Genomic DNA, 19,595 nt, shown 5'->3' on the forward strand with positions numbered 1-19,595 from the left:
AGTGTACATACTTTCCTTTTCCCACAAACTCTCTTTGGAATATGCCTCATATTTACTTACTATGAGACTAAGTGCATATAACACTTGTTGATATCAAAATATTCCTCCCTCCTTTCTTTAAGCAGCTGTTGAGTGTCTGCAGGGACTCACCTGTCCACAGAAGAGACAGAATTCTGTCTCAAACAGCCTCTCCCCAGCATCCTTTGTTCAGGACAGAACTAGGCTTATTCCTATGTACTCAGTAAATATTTGTCAGTTTGAACTTGACACTATAAATGAACTTGTCCTTTATTTCAGTGGTGAAGGGTAAGTAGTGTCTGTCAATTGGTAGAATTATTTTCCAAGTTCACCCTTGACTTCAAAGAAAAGAGCAACTTTCAGAGCTCATTTGAGTCTATCTATTCGTGCATTTGTGCACAGATTACCTTTGGGGAGGATGTCAAATGGACAGAAAGGGGAGAAGCCAAGCGGATACTCTTCTGTTGCTTCCCTGCTTTGCTTGACATTAATCATGGAAGTTTTTACTAACTTTGTGTGAAAGGAGTAAATGGGAAGACTGCGGAAGCTCACTACATACTAGTTTCTTTACTATACTGTAATGGAATAAAATGAGAGGCTCTCACGCCTTTATTTCTACACGACCCACCCTTCTATCTTCTCCTTTTCTCTTTTTTTCACTGCGAGAATGACTCGTATGCGTCTCCCCCTAAAACCTGTGATGTGGGTGCAAGGCTCCACGTCCAGCATTTTCCTTCCATCTCTTCTGTGATTTAAGACACCTGGGGGGAGGGATAGATGAGCTCCCACATCAACGGATGACGATTCTTATCTTTGTAAGTGACCCACAATTTGGTTATTGGTGCAATGAGAAATTAAGAAAACAGCACACTTTTATGACTGTCATTTCACAGTCACTCAAATCAGAACTGGAATGCCACAAAAACAACTCCCTGTTAGCCCAGAGAAGAAAAAAAAGAAAGAAAGTAAAGGGGAAATTCAGATTAGTCACAAAGAAGTTCCCCGCCTGCCTGCAAGGCACCAGCATTAAAACTGAGAGAGTCCGCTGTGCTCTTTCAATTGCCTCTTATCTCTGGTCCTAGGACCTGTGTGGATGTGCTGCTGATTGACACACGTCCTGTCTTCATCTCCTGCTTGGCAGGGGTGAGGTCAGTTCTCCCTCAGGTTTCCCTTTGGCCCAGTCCTCATCTTTCTTGCATCCCCACTGTGAAGATGGAAGGGGTCCAACCCCTGGATGAGAATGTGAGAAACGTACCAGGACTGAGATTCCAGACCAACAAGATATTGCTGGTGAGCTCCGTGGTCCAGGGGCTGGGGCTGCTCCTGTGTCTCACCTACGTCTGCCTGCACTTCTTTGCTCCTCAGGTAAGATGCACTCATCGCTCGTGCTGAGAGCGGCTCCAACAGCTGCAAAGGGTCCCATGGAATCACTCTGATAACCCAGTCGTGAAGTTTTGTTTTTCCTTTTCCCTTTGGCGATTGTGCAGTGTGTGGTTAAACCCCCTCCGGTCTCTTTTTTCCTTCCCTTTTCTCAGTAGTGGTGTTGGCGCACCGTGGAGGCAGGGCAGGGGCGCCGAGCCTGGATTCCTCTCTGTCTTTGCAATGCGGGAACACTGGGATTCTTTCACGAGCCGCCACTTGGAAGCTTTGAGCCACTGCTATGCCTAGTCCGCCCATGCTGCTAGGGAGCGTCTGGTCAGGGAACTCATCTGGAAAGGAAGTAAGAATGAGCTCAGTTCCACTTTGCTACTGTATTCCTAAAACCCATCGACACTTGCAGGTGGTGGCACGGGCTTTGTCGAGAATGCTGGAGGCATCAATATTAGGTTCTTTGAAATAGCTCATGGTTCTCAAGGCAGAGCTGTTGGTGTCCATGTGCACACGGCCAAACACTGACCCTGGCAGCTTCCTGGGATATTGATCCTCACAGCCTTTCTCTACTAATCACAACGTACTGGCTTGGTCTGTTTTCCCCTTGACCAACACATTATGTGCTGGGCGAGCATTCTTCTTGTGTTCCCCCACCTGATGAAGATATCCTTGCATTTTCCCTTCTCTTATCCGATCCCTTTCACATTCTTTTTTTTTTTTTCTTTGTTCCTACCCGAAAATATTATTAGGTCCCTAAGGACGTTCTTGGCTGCAGGCAAGAGCTCGGAAGGTGACTGTCTGGTCTGCCCGAGTCCCCTTGTCCAGGCTAGCCGATCATTCTCATTCCCCTGGGGATGCTCCGGGCTGGAAAAGTCTGTCCCTGGTAAAGAGGAGACAGTAGGGACTTCATTGCTAAAGGACAAGTCAGAGACTGGGTGTCTCAAGCAAGGCCAGGATAAGCGGAGCAGAGTCCCAGAAGATGCCTGGGCTTGCCTTCCGCCACCGGAAGCGGGGGATTTTGGTGCAGAGAGGCTGGTGGCAGTGCGGCCGAGTTCAGCGCCCTGCACAGCGGGCTCACGTCCTCGCTGCAGACCTCAGTCTGCAGACAGCGCGCAGCCGCCACACTCCCGCGCTCTGCAGGGCCGTCGGGGGCAAGGAGCGAGGCGATTCGGGGTGCGGGCAGGGGCGGTGCGCGGGCCCTTGGCAGGGAGCCTAATGCGCAGAGACCGGAACTGGGCTCTTCCGAGAAGAAAACAAAGAGCCGCTAAAAATAGAACAGCTGAGCGCAGGCACCGGGTCTCCAGCCCCGGGAGTGCTTTTTCAAGAACCACAGTGCCACCGTCCTCGCACTGGTGATGGAGAGATAGGACCCACGGCCCCGTGGACTCCACCAGGCTGTGAGCAGGCAGAGAGCCCGCGGTGGCCGGGCCTGGCCCGCAGCCCGGGGCGCTGAGCGGGACAGGGGCCCTTTCTGCCACGTCACCCAGCTGTGGCCAGGCCCCGAAGGAGACCCCAGTGCTGGTGGCCAGGACACTAAATCCCGGGGAGCTTTCTCTGATCCTGGCGCAGAAACGGAAACCCAGACCTAGGAGGTACGTTAGAGCTGCTGGCTCCAGAAACGAGCTCTCGTGCACTCTGGATACAGGAGTTTGGGGGCGCAGGTATTTGAAATTCTTCAGTTAAGCCTGACTTTTCTTTTTTTTTTTTTCTCTTATTTTCAGCTAGACTGTTTTAGCTAAGGTAACTTCTTACACTGTTACAGGGTGACGGCCCCGCAGTGGGTCCTTACATTTAATCTCATCATGTACTTGATTAGGGGGGAAGACAGCAGACATAGATCGTGTGATTCTCCCTGGAAGCTGATCAAATGGTGGTGGTGGCAGAGAGAGAGGGAGGGAGGAAGGGAGGGAAGGAGAGAGAGAGAGAGAGAGAGAGAGAGAGAGAGAGAGAGAGAGAGGTATGTAGAGTAGCGGTTGAAAAAGGGACACAGACTGATAACCTTCCTAAACTCATGGATAACATTGTTTGGAAGTTTGGTTGAAGGATGGGCTAGGCCTTGATGTAACAAAGCCTCTACTTTGATAAAACAATGTCGCAGTGATCTGTAGATGCTGAAATAGAGCGGAACAGCTTGTCCGCACCCAGTTAAGTTGGATTTTTTTTTTTTGGTATTGTCGGAGAAAGATATTTGGAGAATAATCATAATTTTCCCTTATGTCTTAGATGGAAGTTTTAGCCTCGTAAAATGACTCCCTCCATGAAGGGCTCTGTGAGAACACAGAGGTAACTCTTCCACTCGCTCGACACTCAGCTTCCCCTCCGCACTCGGTGACGGTAGGATGACTTAGTGCAGAGCAGAAGTTGTTTTGGGATGTCAGAAAAATAAAAGATGACCCTTTCCCACTCGTATAAGTCACTTCCTTCTTTGGGCTTTGATTTTTCTCATGTGTAAGTAGTTAGATCAAATGATCAAAACGATCTCTTCCAACTTGTTCTATGACTATGTACTTTATGTGTATGTTCATAGGGTTATAGGATGTTTTGAGAAATATAAAATGCAAGTAAGCAGATTTTTGTGTCTGAGCTTATGAATTTCCTGGTTCTTAAGGAGGGATTGGAGGAAATAAAATTTGCACATGTGTTTGTAATTTGTACTTATTCGTATACTGTGTACATATCTAAATAACCTATTTGGGATCAGCAAAATACCTTATTTAGAAGGTGGAAAGAAGTGGATGCTAGAAGAGTATCCATGGTGCACACGATAAAATTGAGGCTTCTGTCCCCAAAACCAGTACATACTCTTTGGATATCTATAAAGGCTTGCAGTCTTAACTGTCACTTCGGCTGGGAGCCAGGGCAGAAAGGTAGATCAATTTACAAATATAATTATTAGGTTAGAAATATAATTTGTAAATTATATTCATGTGTCTCAGGGCTGTTGAAGCAGGGCTTTGTATCACCCTAATCATAGCAATTTATAGGGCTTTTAGTGATCATTCTTCAGCAAATTTCAGTTAAAGATTTACATTCTTATCACTTTTACTGCTGGGAAAAACAGAAGTAGAGGAACTTGGAAAGTGAGCTGACCAGTTCTGTGCCTATTGGAATACACAGTTTCTTGATGAAGTTTCAGGCTATAACATCAACTTTTGCTTGCATCATTTAGGGAGAAAAAGAAGCATTTTTTGGGGGCCTTAAAAATCTTGTCTCAGATTAGCTCAATTTAAATGTATCCCCATTGCAATCTAACAAGTATTTTAGACACTCTTTTTTTAATGACAGACATCCAAAGAAATGATTTTCAATGCAACTGAGTTTACATTTCTTAAGCGATTCTGTGGGAATTACAAAGAAACATCTGAAATATTGAACTGGTTTGTTTTTAAGTATTTGGAGTCTCCTAAGGGAGCTAATATTTGAAGGAGGAGTGCAAAGTCTTTAAGTAGACAAGAAGGATGGCAGTGGTCAGGAAAGGGGTAGAAAGCTTTGTGGGTAGAAGGGTTGTTCAGAACGGTTGATGTTGAGTGCTTTTAGGGCAAATAGTGGAAGATGAAGCTGGAAAGGGTCTTGTAACTCATGCTAGGGAACACACTTCCTTCTATTCTATGCAAAAGAACATACAGGAAAAATCACCCAAATGGCTGCTTCTCCAAATTTCACTTCTCTTCTGTGGTCTACATATTTCCAGAGATAGAAAGTGAATCTGATCTCATGCTGCACTAGGGGGCGCCACAGTAAAACTAACCATTTTCAGATGGCTTACAGAGAGCCTACTTTCTTTTCTGGAGGAGTTAAAATTTGAAAACTTTTCTGGGGAAGCCAAGTGCTCACCAGGTGTAAGAAAATAAACAGTGGGGGGGGGGGGAGCTGCCTATTGTTCACTATTTACACAGTGATAATATTTTGTAACTGAAAAGTTTTGATATGGTACTGACCCAAGTACTCACAACAGGACAGAAACATTTGTACTGGGATCATGCTGGAATGTCACATATGACCACATAAATGGAAAGACACACACACAGTAACTCAGATCTCATAAGGCCTACCATAATTAGGGTTAACCTTAACTTTCCTTACTGTAGTTTTAAGATAAAAAAAAAAATCCTTTGGAATAACTGTAGTATTTTTTAATATAGATTTCTAATGGCGAGTTCATGGCTGCAGTAGAGAACAAAAATGGAAGGGAGAATTTACTAGGGTATAAGGGATAATTTATTAGGGTGTAAGGGAGAATTTACTAGGGTATAAGGGAGAATTTACTAGGGTATAAGGAGAATTTACTAGGGAATAAGGGAGAATTTATTAGGGTATAAGGGGGAATTTATTAGGGTATAAGGGAGAATTTACTAGGGTATAAGGGAGAATTTATTAGGGTATAAGGGAGAATTTATTAGGGTATAAGGGAGAATTTACTAGGGTATAAGGGAGAATTTATTAGGGTATAAGGAGAATTTACTAGGGTATAAGGGAGAATTTATTAGGGTATAAGGGGGAATTTATTAGGGTATAAGGGAGAATTTACTAGGGTATAAGGGAGAATTTATTAGGGTATAAGGGAGAATTTACTAGGGTATAAGGGAGAATTTATTAGGGTATAAGGGAGAATTTACTAGGGTATAAGGGAGAATTTATTAGGGTATAAGGGAATTACTAGGGTATAAGGAAGAATTTATTCAGGGTATAAGGAGAATTTACTAGGGTATAAGGGAGAATTTATTAGGGTATAAGGAGAATTTATTAGGGTATAAGGGAGAATTTATTAGGGTATAAGGGAGAATTTACTAGGGTATAAGGGGGAATTTATTAGGGTATAAGGGGGAATTTATTAGGGTATAAGGGAGAATTTATTAGGGTATAAGGAGAATTTATTAGGGTATAAGGGAGAATTTACTAGGGTATAAGGGAGAATTTATTAGGGTATAAGGAGAATTTATTAGGGTATAAGGGAGAATTTAGTAGGGTATAAGGGAGAATTGACTAGGGTATAAGGCAGAATTGGCTAGGGTATAAGGTGTTACTAGGTTCAGTGTCTGGAAGTGGACACACTTAGCTGGCCCTGGCTCTTCCTTCTCCCCTGACTTTCATATGTTTCATTCAATTCTCCAACGACCGGGCTGCAAACAGCGAAGAAGAAGAGTTACTCCTGTTTAAAACACTGGAAACCTGGAGAACGTGACTGACATGCAGCAGCCGCCCCCAACCCCCTCTCCCACCTCGTGCTCAGTTTCACCTTCCGTGGTTCTCACTTACTCATGTTCCCCCGTGGCCCACAAATGCCAAATGAAAAATTCTGGAAAGAAACGACTCATTGGTTTTAAGTCGCACACCTTTCTGAGTAGCGTGACGAAATCGCAGGCTGTCCAGCTGGACGTGGGCCATCCCTTTGTCCAGCAGCTCCACAGCTTAGACACTGCTGGCCCGCCGCCCCCTTGTGCTGTTGGGCTGTCTCAGTGCTCGTGTCCACGGCACCCGTATGTTACTCGATAATGAGCCCACAGCGCAGGAGCAGTGACGCTGGCCATTCGGACACGCCCGAGAGAAGCCAGACGGCGCTTCCTCTGGTGAAAAGGTGTAGATGGGATAAACAGTGTGCATGGGCTGGTGCTGCCCATGGCTTCGGGCACCCCCTGGAGGTCTTGGAACAGATCCCCAGTGGATAAGGGGGGATGACTGTAAGAAATTTTCAGCAGAAATTTTATTCTGAAATGCACCTTAGGTGGGTTATTAATTAGAATGAATTTTTCCAGGTTTGTTAACATGTAACTGCTATTTAAGGACATACTCAGACGGACAGAAATGGACAAAGGACCCACACTTTAATTCTTCCAACACTAATTTCATAAGAGCTTATGGATTGAAAACCTCATTCCCAAAGTGCTACATTGTATATGTGGGGAACAGAGGGGTCCGGTGAGTTTAGATGACGGACATTCAGGGCTGGGCTTCTCTGTAGGTAGCCAGGGCACAAGCCTAAAGAACCAGAGAAACTGGCCCTGGCCGGTTTGGCTCAGCGGTTAGAGCGTCGGCCTGCGGTCCTGAGAGATCCAGGTTCGGTTCCCGCTAAGGGCATGTACTTCGGTTGCAGTTTGTCCCCGGCCCTGGTCGGTCGTGCGGGTGGCAGCCACTCGATGTGTTCCTTTCACGTCGATGTTTCTCTCTCTTTCTCTCTGTTCCTCTCTCGCCCTCCCACTCTACCTGAACAAAAAATGGAAAAATGTCCTCTGGTGAGGATAAAAAAAAAAAAAAAAAGAACCAGAGAAACTGTCCAACAAAGGTCAGGAGGACAGTGACAATGAACATGACAAAAATGATGAACAGGCATCCAGACAGTCATTCAGGGAAAATATAAAAACCTTTTGGGGGTATGAAATAAGTTGTCAACATCTGGTTTACAGTTCCGTAATGTGAAACATATTTTGAATTACTTGTGTGTTGACTGTTGAATGGTTTTAGCTTCCAAGGCCCCTGAAAGTGTCGAGCTGCCGCTGTACATGGTATGATGAAGGCGAAGAGCTCAAAGGCTTTTTTTGGGGTGGGGGGGACTGAAGGGATACTCGGGGTGTCACTTGCAGTAACAGTCTCTTGCTTTTGCAGGTCTTTCCCCCACTTTTGTCTTTGCTTCTTCCCCTGGCCTTGGAGGGTGGTACATACTTGTGCGCAGATTACAAGGAGGAAACGCAAGGCACTGAAGACCTGTCCGGGTTTATACTGAAAGGTTAGGCAGGGTTAGACAGTGAGACCACGTCTACATGCTGGTCCCGTCTCTTCTTCCTTTCCTCTCGGCCTTTGTGACTTCGTGACTCTAAGTGTTAAGAATTTTCCCTGGCTATTTAAAATGGGCCTTTTCTTCTCACATAGTCGTATTTGAAGAAAAGTTGAGGAAAAGATTTATGACCTGGTATAAGGGAAGAAAGATTCTTTTAAAAAAATAGATTTCAATCTACTTATGTAGATGACATGATTCATAAAGATGTAACTATCACATAAAACCTTAGGGGTTGAGACTTCTGGTCAAGATGGTGGGTAGGTAACCGTGGTCTCATCTCCTCCCACAACCACATCAAATTACAGCTAAACTACAGAACAACCATTACTCAGAACCACTTGACATCGAGCTGAATGGAAGTCCTATAACTATGAAATTAAAGAAGCAGCCACATGGAGACTGGTAGGACCGGTGGAGGCGGACAGGCTCATCCCACACCCACGTGTGGCAGATAAAAATCAGGAGGACACCTCGGCTGAGAAGGTCCTCCCTGAGGACTGAGGGGTCCCCACACCAGGTGCCCAGCTCAGGGTTCCAGAGCCAGGAAGAGAATCCCCATCACTTCTGGCTGTAAAACCCGCAAGAACTGAGGCTCAGCTGATCATTCAAGGTAGTCAGAGATCGGTAGACAGTGGGCACAGCCAGTCCTTACAGCTGATCAGCCTAGTAAAACCCTCCCATTGATGTGCCAATAGCAATCAAGACTCAATTACAACAGACGGGTGTAAAGTCCACACGAGGGGTGCACCTTGAGGGCCCAGCTGGGTGACCAGGGAGGCTGTGCCACTAGACCCTACAGTATACCTACTACAATAGGCCCAGAGGCATAGCAATTCTACCTAATACATAGAAACAAACACAGGGAGGCAGCCAAAATAAGGAGATAAAGAAACACGTCCCAAATGAAAAAACAGAACAAAACTCCAGGAAAATAACTAAATTAAATGGAAATAAACACTCTAACAGATGCAGAGTGTAAACACACCTTATAAGGATGCTCAGTGAAATTAGTGAGGGCCTCAAGAACATAAAAAAGACCAGTCAGAAATGAAGGATGCACAGTCAGGAATGAAGGAGGCACTAACTGAAATACAGAATAATTTACAGAGATTCAATAGTAGAGTAGGTAAAGCCCAGAAGCAAACCATTGATTTTGAATATAAGGAAGCAAAAAACACCCAATCAGAACAGCAAAAAGAAAAAAGATTCCAAAAAATAAGGATAGTGTTAGGAGCCTCTGAGACAACTTCAAGCGTGCCGACATTCACTTCATGGGTGTACCAGAAGGAGAGGAGAGAGAGCAAGAAATTGAAAACCTATTTGAAACAATAATGTCAGAAAACTTCCCTAACTTGGTGAAGGAAACAGACATTCAAGTCCAGGAAGCACAAAGAGTTTTAAACAAGAGGAACCCCAAGAGGCCCACACCAAGACACATCATTATCAAAATGCCAAAGGTTAAAGACAAAGAGAGAATCTTAAAAGCAGCAAGAGAAAAGCAGTTAGTTACCTACAAGGGCGTTCCCATAAGACTGTCAGCTGATTTCTCAAAAGAAATTTTGCAGGCCAGAAGGGAGTGGCAAGAAATATTCAGAGTGATGAAAAGCAAGAACCTACAACCAAGATTACTCTATCCTGCAAAGCTATCATTTAGAATCGATGGCCATATAAAGAGTTTTCCAGACAAGAAAAAGTTAAAGGAGTTCATCACCACTGACCCACTATTCTATGAAATGTTGAAGGGTCTCTTGAAGAAAAAGAAGATAAAAAAATATGAACAATAAAATAGCAATAAATAGATACCTATTGACAATTGAATCTACAAACAAAATGAGCAAGCAGAACAAAAACAGACTTGTAGATGCAGAGAACATTTTGTTGGTTGCCAGATAGGAGAGGGATTGGGGGAATGGGTGAAAAAGGTGAAGGGATTAAGAAGTACAAATTGGTTGTTAGACTGACAAACCTCAAAAGGAAGGGGAGTGGGGGTGAGGTTGGAAGAAATAAACCAAAGAACTCATATGCATATATGCATAACCAATGGACACAGACAACAGGGTGGGAAAAGGTGGGAGGGGGCAGGAGTGGGGAGGAGGGGGTCAATAGGGGAAAAAAGAGGTACATCTGTAATACATTCAACAATAAAAATAAATTAAAAACAAAACAAAACAAACAAACAAACAAAACCTTAGTGGTTATTTTTACAAAACAGAGCATAGTGTATGTGATATGTTACAGAAGAGAAAGGGGACCTAGCTCATCATTTATTCTCTCTGAGCTTTACCTTTCTCTCGCTCTCATTTTTAAACAGTAAGAGGATTAGACTATATAATTTCCCCCAGAACCGTCTTGTTCTAGCAGACTCTGATTCAGAGATTTACTTTCATGTGCTAGTGCTATTTGTACCCTCTAAACAAGTACCTAGTGAATCATGGATTTAGTTTCCAAGAGCTGCCACAACAAAATACCAAAACCAGGTACCTTAAAGCAACCGAGATTTATTTACTCACAGTTCTGGAGGGCAGAAACTACAAATCAAAGTGTTGTCATGGCTACGCTCCCTCTGGAGGCTCCAGGTGAGAATCCTTTCTTGCCTCTTCCTGGCTTCTTTCCCAGCAATCCTTGGCTGTGGCCACATCACCCCAGGCCCTGCCCTCATCTTTATATGACCATCTTCCCTGTGTAGCTCTGTGTCCTCTTCTTGTCTTTTAAGGATAGAAGTCATACTGGATGTAGGGCCATCCCTAATCTAGTGGGCCTCACGTTAACTAATTACGTCTGCAAAGACCCTGTTTCCCAATAAAGTCACATGCTGAGGGTCCAGGTGAATGCGAATTTGGGGAGATACTGTTCAGCTCACTACAAACCACTGATGCATTTACATATTCAACAGTATCTGTGGAGTGTCAGTTACCTGGAAAAGGTGGTGAGCAGGACATGGTATTCCTTGCTCTCCCAGAGTTTCCAACCCCGGGTTTAAAGCAGACAGTGAAAAAAAGCAATAACATGGTATGTGATAGGTGCTGGATGACCAAGCAGAGTATAGTTCTTCAGTAAGAAGGTTCATAGAAAGCTACCTACCAGCTTCAATGGCCAGTGTCCCGAGTGAGAGTGTCAAGTAAGCTTACTTTTCTTTTGCATTCGGCACTTTGTTTCTTCTCTGTGAATTCTCAGGAAGGCTTTCGTTGTGAATGTCATCGTCACCGCCACCATCACCATCCCCCTGCGATGACTTATCAGTCACCAATGTCAGTTCCCATCAGGGTACAGGCTGTGGGTTATTACAAGCTTCATTGCACGAACACTAAAAAGACTCTTGATTGTTCCTGGACCATCTGAGGGAGCCAGGGCAGGAGGGGGGTGGGGGTGGGGAGGGGGGCTCTGCTGCTTCTGCGACCGCAGGTGGGCTTCTTGTGTTGAAAAGGTCTTCCCTTCACCCAGCCCTTTGGGATTTCTCCTTTGAATGTTGTGATTTGCCTAATCTCTGATCTGGAAGGGTCCTTAGAGGGTGCTTATTCCACCGTCTTATTTGAGGTTGGACGTCCAGGTGAGGTCATTAGAAACCGAGGAAGGGAAAGGACACGTTCTGGCCGAAGGCCAAGCCCTGGGGCCCTCTTCTCAGCCCAATGTCCTGCCTGTGCTTCTCGGTTGCCTTCCCGAGGCACTAACGCCTCCTTTTTATGTAGCAAGTGGGGTGGGGAATGAGTGACTCCCAACTGAAAGATGCCCATTGCAATAATTCTGCGGCAACCTTTGCGCTCAAGGATGAATGGAACAATCGAAAACAAACACAAAACAAAACTCGAGCAATGCCTGGTGTTGGTGAGAGCCGTTGCCAGACGATCTGTGATTGTGAGGTCACTAGCTAAGCTCTGGGCTGTCCTAGGGGCTGGGTTCCACCTTAGCCCAGCAAGCATTTGCTTACTGGACGCCCTGTGTTTGCGGCAGGGTAGATTTATGATGATGCAGTGGGTCCATGGTCAGCCGACCCTTCCAGTTGCTCCGAGACGAAAACTGCTACGAGGACGTTATGGTGCAGACTCACCCAGTCACCTAGGGGAGGAAGTGAGTTCTTAGAAATGTTTTGGCGGACGCCTCTGTCGTTATACTTTGAGCACTTCCCCAATTCACGTGGAAAGGGAAACCCAGATATGAGGAAAATCTTCCCCGTGAGGACACATGAAGTGGGGTGCATTTGGTCAGTCATAGTTCTGGAGGTGTGTTCATGTCACCTGGATGGTTTGGGTTCGCTTGGGTGTTTACCTGAAGACCTGAGATGCCTCTTAGGAATCTGTTCATTGCTGAATGTCTGGGACAATGAACCCAAGTTCCTGTTCTCTGAGACAGAGAGGACAGGATCAGTAAACAGAGGGATAGCCATTACTGAGCCATTTTGGCAAGAAGTGTGGAAGTGTTCAGAGAGAGGGCTCTGTTAGGATAGTGCATGGACGTGGGGTAGGGAAGAGGATGGTCAGGAGGATGCTGGACAGCGACGTTTCCGTTTGGTCCTCAGCTCAGCGCTCAAGGTGCTGAGAGAGGCCGGACAAGGACCTGCCCGGACTCTTCCTTGCTGCACCCGGCTCTGCCCACTTTGTACTTGTCCACGGGCCTGCTGCCCCAGGTCAGGTCAGTTGCATTTATCAGAGCCTGGCTGAAGGTTTTGCCAAGTTGTGCTACACAGACAACCTTGTAGGGTTGGCTGAGGAAGGTCTTTTATGGAGAACCTCTGGGGTATTTTGAGATATATCCGAATACTTCGACAACTATCTAAAACCCAATACTTTAATCTTGTTCAGTATTGGTGATGAGATGATTTCAAATTGCTTTTGGACTCACAGACAAATACTTTTATAAGGGCAAATGTCAGAAAATATTTATCTTACCCACACACAAACATGGTCTTTTTTTGTATCAAGAAAGGCAAAATCCTCAGATCTTCTCCAGATACTAAGACAATGGAAAATACCAAAGGTCCCAGAGGAGTTGTGTGCAAGGACAAGCTACATAATGAGGCTTCTTCAACCTGGAAGAGTCCGAAGCCCCCACACCATCCTCACACTACTGTCAATCCACACACCAGAGTCAAAGTACAGCCCCAAAGTTTGAACGAGACTGTCTTAGAAGCATGAGTGTATGAGGAGTCACCCTCTAGTTGAACCTTATCTTTTACAGATGAAGAAGCTGAGGCCAAGAAAGAAAAGGGAGTAATTTTCATTATACTACACAGTAGTTTTTTTTCCCCATTCAAATTTGGAGTGCGGAGGAACCCCTAGGGTGATGTTATTGTTTTCCATTCCTTTATTCACTTCAGTGCCAAGCGCGGGAAGAGAGGTTGGCACACGCAGCGGATTGGCAGGGTGGTAGTCTCACCATGACCTCATTGTGAGAGCCCAGAGAGAGCCCAGATTTCAGCCTCCCCTCCTGGCCTTGAGGGCTGTCGTCAGCGAAGCTAAGACAGTAGCCACAACAGAGCGCCCTGAGCTGGAGGGCCATTCTTGCCGGACAGAGCGAAGGGAGCAAGTACTTCTGAACGCTTACCATGCGCCAGGCACACTGCTGAGTGCATATCTACCACATTATTTAAACTTCAGTCATCTCCTGGGACTATTCCAATGACAATATGCCTGATTTTCACACGCACAAAAGCTAAAGCTCAGAAATGCTATATAATGTTTCCAAATTCATAAAATCTGAGCAATCACCATTTGAACAGAATCTGACCCTGGAGCTGGACATGTGTGGCAATCAAGTTTGACCAGGAGGCTGGAGCCGGGCCATGGAGGACCGTGAACGGGGCCCTGTGGGGGTGTTTCTGGGCCGGGGGTAGTTGGCATGAGGTCATCAGGTATGGAGGGTGAGGAGGGTGATGGCAGGGCAGGGGGCAGGAGGAAGGACCATTTATTTGATTTCACAACATACTTAGTCTGAATGGTGTTGTTGCTCGGTGGGGACGTGTGTCCATTGCTAATGCCGAGCAGCCTTCAGGAGGAGGAACAGGAAGCCCCAGGCTGGAGTTCCAGCAGCTTCTACCCAAGAGAGGAAGTCAGGTCTGCTTTCCTGCTGCCTCCCAGCCTCTGGGTCTCAGAGGATGTCCCCTCGGCTACTGCCACCCGTGCATCATCAGGGCACTTCAGAAACAGTGGCAGATTTCTTTGAATTGCAGAAACCATGTGGAGATTTGCAAAGTCAGTCAAATAATCCAATCACGAGGGCTGTCAGACCCGAGGGCTTGACGTAAGCTTGGGGATGAGGAGGCCCTGCCTTTTTCCTCTTTTGTTAAAATTGACTTAGGGTTGCAACTTCCGAAACCTGGATTGTGGATAATTAGTGCTGAAAGTGATATGTTGATCTAGTAATTAAAAATTTTTTTTTTTATCCTCACCCAAGGACGTTTTTCCATTTTTGTTCAGATAGAGAGGGAGGGAGAGAGAGAAAGAGAGGGAGAGAAACGTTGACGTGAAAGGGACACATCGAGTGGCTGCCTCCCGCACGACCCCAACCAGGGCCGGGGATGAACCGCAACTGAGGTACGTGCCCTTGACCAGAATCGAACCCGTGACTCATTGGTCCGTAGGCCGACGCTCTAATCACGGAGCCAAACCGGCCAGGACGATCTAGTAATTTTTAAAGACGAGCAAACTGATGTCTAGAGAAGTTATGAAACTTGCCTACGATGACATGATTCCTGGCTGGCTGAGCCAAGCCTCTCTGAGTTTAAGGAAGTGGCCGCTCATCCCGGAGCGACTTGCTTGGACAGCGGGGGCCTTTGTTTACCCCGGGGATCGGGGTGATGGGGTCATATGCTTTCTAAGAGGCCTTCCTGCAGAACATTGCATAAAGGATACCAGTTCAGCCCTGAGCAGCGGTTCAGAAAGAGGAAAGAGCCAAAGACCTCCCGTCAACCGAGGCGCGTGTGTGTCCCCATGTGCCCAGCCCTGCGCACAGGGCCCAGAAGGTCTCCCCTTTCGGGCTCCGAGGCTGTTGGCTCCCGGGTCCCAGCTTGGCGAGGCTGGTGCTTTGATTTCGGGAACCAGGGGATTCCTCCTCGGCGTGGGCAGTGGCCAGAGGAATCCCCTTGACTGTAGCTGCCAGTGTGCCAGGCAGTGGGAGGCAGGGATTCCGCACCCCAGGGCGTGAAGACAAACCCCTCCTCGCGGCTCATCAGGACCGTCAGCCAAGAAGCGTCCTGCGTCCTGCGGGAGAGGGCTGTTGTTCTTGGCAGGTGCCAGGGAAGCCCGCCCCCTTCCCGAGTTCCCTTTTGAGTCGGTGATGTCAGCAGATGGTACAACAATGTAAAAGGTTTAGAAAGGTCAACCATGAAAAGTGACGCCCCTTCCGTTTAGGGTTTCAGTCCCTCTCTCCAGAGGTGGCCGGCCGGGCCCTGCGGACCCTCTCAGACAGATCCAGAGCCCTGCAGACATTCTTTTCCCGTTTCAGTACGCAGTGGGAGACTTTGGACATGATTTTCCCTTTGGCTATTTTTTTTTTTTTTTTGCTTCGCGTTGTTTAGACTTTGCTCCTTACTGGACTTCGTTGTGTGTTTCACCGGCAGCTTATTGCAGCCCTGGCCCCCCAGGCTTCTCGTCCTTCTTGCTGTTGGAGACTCTCTGGGCTCCTTCCCTTGAGAGGGAGGGAAAACCCGACGTGAAAAGTGCGCTGTGCTCACCTCCGCCGAACTCTGAAGGATCCCACCAGCGTGCATTGCCTGTATGCCCTGAAAATAAGGCACTTTTAGTCCTGCACTGCAGCCAGGAAGCTTCCAGAATCCACATCGAGTGCGAGCTGGGAGTCTGGGGCCGTGGGGGATTGGTCGGTCACAGCCTTCTTCATGAGGGGACGCATCTCAGCAACCGAATCGATTTCTTTTTTTTAAATTGTTTTCTTTATTGATTCTAGAGAGAGAGGGAGGGAAAGAGAGAGAGAGAGAGAGAGAAACATTGATGAGAGAGAACATCGACTGGCCGCCTCCCGCATGCCCCCCACTGGGGATCTGGCCCACAACCTGGGCATGTGCCCTGACCGGGAATCGAACCAGCGACCTCTTGGTGCAGGGGTCAACGCTCAACCACTGAGCCACACCGGCCGGGCCTGAATGGGTTTCTCGACAAGATGACTATTAAATGCTCTGTTACCCTAAATGGGAAATTGGGACTCAGTGAGCCAAAGCAGTGCACCAGAGGAGAGCTACCCAGGGCTGAGCATGGATCTTAGATGTTTTACGGAAGAGCAGGATGTGCTTAACTGAGCTTAAGAGACGGTACAGAAAAGCCAGGGGACCAGATGGATAGTCTGTGTCTAATCTTCATGGAAAAAACCAAGTCCCTGGCAAGAGGCACCTTCTCTCTCTAGGCTACCACATTACTGTTTCATTGACTACGATGTGTGAATCCCACTTGTTCACAATTTTATTTCCCTAAAAATGTATTCTTTTTATTCCTGCAGGTGCCGCCTAAGTACCCTCCAGTTCAGAGTATCAGAGTACAGTATATCCGTGAGTACTGTTGGAAGTTTGATCTTTTTTTTATCCTCACCCAAGGACATTTTTGCATAGAGTGAGAGGGAGAGAGAGAGGAAGAGAGAGAGAGAGAAACATCGATGTGAGAGAGACACATAAACTAGTTGCCACCCACATGACCCCAGCCGGAGCAGGGACAAACTGCAACCGAGGTACATGTCCTTAGCAGGAATCGAACCTGGGTCTCTCTGGACCGCGGCCGACGCTCTGACTGCTGAGCCAAACCGGCCAGGGCAGGAAGTTTGATCTATTTAAGGAATCTTCTCTCTACTGTCTTAATTTTCTCCAGCACACACGGTCTGGCCCCTCTCAGGGAAGCGTTCAATCCTGGAGTTGCTGGACCCTGCGTGTTGTTTTGGCTGCGGACAAAGAAGGCATGCAGAGGAGAAAAGAGGAATCATTAGTCACCAGACCTGTGCTTGCCACTGTGTTAATTCCTTTAGATGCCTCAAATGCTTCTGGGAACCCTCTGAATAGAAATTATTCTTATTAAATTTTTTTTGTGTGCGCCCTGGCCATTTTGGCTCAGCCGTTGGAGTGTCGGCCCGAGAACCAATGAGTTGCAGATTCGACTCCGGTCAAGGGCCTGCACCTCAGTTGCGGTTCATCCCCGGCCCTGGTCTGGGTCGTGGGGGGGGGAGGGGCAACCAGTCAATGTGTTTCTGTCACATCGATGTTTCTCTCTCTCTTCCTCCCACTCTATATGAAGATCAATGGAGAATATCCTTGGGCGAGGACTGACACTGGAGGATCTTCTCCATTGATTTTTAGAGAGAGGGGAAAGGGGGGAGGGGGAGAAGGAGAGAGAGAGAAACATCGATGTGAGAGAGAGACATCAACTGGTTGCCTCCCAGGCCCTGACCAGGGCTGGGGATGGAACCCGCCATCCAGGTACGAGCCCTTGCCTGGGAATCAAACCCATGACCCGGTGGTAAATGCTGTTGGGAAGTGCGGCGCCCGGGCAGGTGAAGATGAGCGCTTCTCCATCGAGTGGAGAGGAACGAGGGAAGCACTCGGAGCGAGGCTTTGCGCGGGGAGGTGCGCGGGGCCCCCAAGCAGCCCTCCAGCACCCTCTGTTGTTGTCAAGTTATTGGCAAGAAGGAGGCCCCGCCGTTGCCAGTCCCTCCTGGTTCTGAAAATCAGGGAAACCTCCAAGCTCCATTTCCTGCGGCAGGTCCGCAGGTCCGCGTCTGTTCCATCTCTGACCTCTCAGCTCCGGACTCCCAGCCCCACGAGGAACTGTCCTGGGTGCTGGCGCTGACCCGGACCCCTCTTCCATCCACAGGCAGAGTTCAGTGCCCGCCTCCCCGATCCTTCTCACCGTCTCTCCCTACCGCTGTCTCCCCGCATGTTCCCAGACATATCGGAAGGTTGTTGCCCAAAGCTGTGCTAAGGAATCATTCTTTTTCTTCTTGTCCTACCTTCCCTAGGGTGTGAAAATGAGAAAGGTTTCATCCTCATGCCCCCAAGGAAGGAGGAGATCATGAAGGTGCAAGACAACGCCATCCCCATCATGTGTGATGGTTTTTATCTCGTCTCCCTGAAGGGCTTCTTCTCCCAGAGGCTCAGCCTCAGCCTTCACTACCGGGAAAACCAGCCCCCGCTCTTCTCCCTGCACTGGGTCACGTTTGTCAACTCCATGACTGTGGTCCCTCTGGGCTACAAGGACAAAGTCTACTTGAATGTGACCACTCACAATACCTCCTGCCAGGACATCCAGGTGAACGGTGGGGAGTTAATTCTCATTCATCAAAATCCTGACGAGTTCTGTGTCGAATGAAGACCCGATGGCCACATTTGAGCCCGGCACCCAGCAGGAAGGCCACGCCGGGGGTGGACAGGACACATTCTGCTGATTCTTCCTTGGGCGTGGAGGACTCGTCCCAGCTCAGCCCCCACCTACGGCCGCAGAGGATGTGGCCAGGAGAAGATTCCCCCACCCCCACTCAGGGATATTTAAGACTTATTTTACATATCATTTGACTTTATTTATCTTCCTCTCTGCTCAGTCACCTAGTCCCCATCCCTCACAGTCGCCTCAAGCGTGGGATGCTTCTCAGCAGGACAAGAAAAGCATCTGCCTTAAGACTCATTGTTTCTATCGGTCAAAAAACTGTCATAATACACTTGCCTAGACACTGGACTGTCACTTGCTGGAAATCTGACATCTGGCACTGTGAGAATGAAGGGGACCCGGGAGGGGCGACGGACTCGCAGCAGGTGGCGTGGACCTGCCCTGGCCGTCGAAGCTGCCTCTCGACACGGTGGCAGGTGGCGTGCTGCCCGAATACCTCTCACTGCGCCAAGTGAAGAAGGAGAATCAACTCCTGAACAGCTGCGTGGACTTGGTGAAGACAGGCAGCTAAGGGTTACTCTGTGCTCCGGGCTTCTTCCCTTTACCACTTTGCTTTCCCGGCCTCCAAACGTTCTTAATAGAAATTCCTCCCCCCAGAGGAAACCATCCTGGGCGCATGATGCTGTGGAAAATCAAGCTGGTGATCGATCAGGAGGAATTTAAACAGTCGGGGAGGGAAGCACGCTCTTTGCCACTGACAGGCGAAGGGACGGGTACGCACCCTGCAGCTTCTGTTGATGACCCAGCCCCATGCCTTGGACGCACACACCACATTGCTCGTTTCAGAAAGGAAGCAATTCTATTTCAGATGCAACTTTATGTCGGAGACCCTGAGAACCTGTTAGATGTTATGAAAAACAATCATCTTTATCTAGAAACACCCCGAGGTCACCTATGATCTCACATCGATTACTGAGACTAGAAGAGCCCATCATCCGCCAACGCCAAGGCTTTTCAAGGAAATGAGATCCCCTTATATTTGGCTTGACTGTTCCTCTCAATGTATCAGGCTTACGGCGTTGCAGACGAATGCAATTTTTCATAAGTCAAATTTCTAGATAATG

The 19,595-nt window shown here is 47.5% G+C and overlaps 1 protein-coding gene across 1 annotated transcript; it reads left to right on the top strand.

Annotated features, from left to right (window-relative positions):
• The first annotated feature begins 815 nt into the window (after positions 1 to 815).
• On the top strand, positions 816 to 18,456 carry TNFSF4 (TNF superfamily member 4). The gene is made up of 3 exons (XM_036272003.1): positions 816 to 1,383; positions 16,604 to 16,652; positions 18,107 to 18,456. Exons 1-3 carry the CDS (start codon positions 1,231 to 1,233, stop codon positions 18,454 to 18,456), a joined length of 552 nt encoding a protein of 183 aa, XP_036127896.1. The 5' UTR covers positions 816 to 1,230.
• Positions 18,457 to 19,595: the final 1,139 nt, after the last annotated feature.

Source organism: Molossus molossus, unplaced genomic scaffold (assembly GCF_014108415.1).
Source record: "Molossus molossus isolate mMolMol1 unplaced genomic scaffold, mMolMol1.p scaffold_m16_p_20, whole genome shotgun sequence".
NCBI classification, from domain to species: Eukaryota; Metazoa; Chordata; class Mammalia; order Chiroptera; family Molossidae; genus Molossus; species Molossus molossus.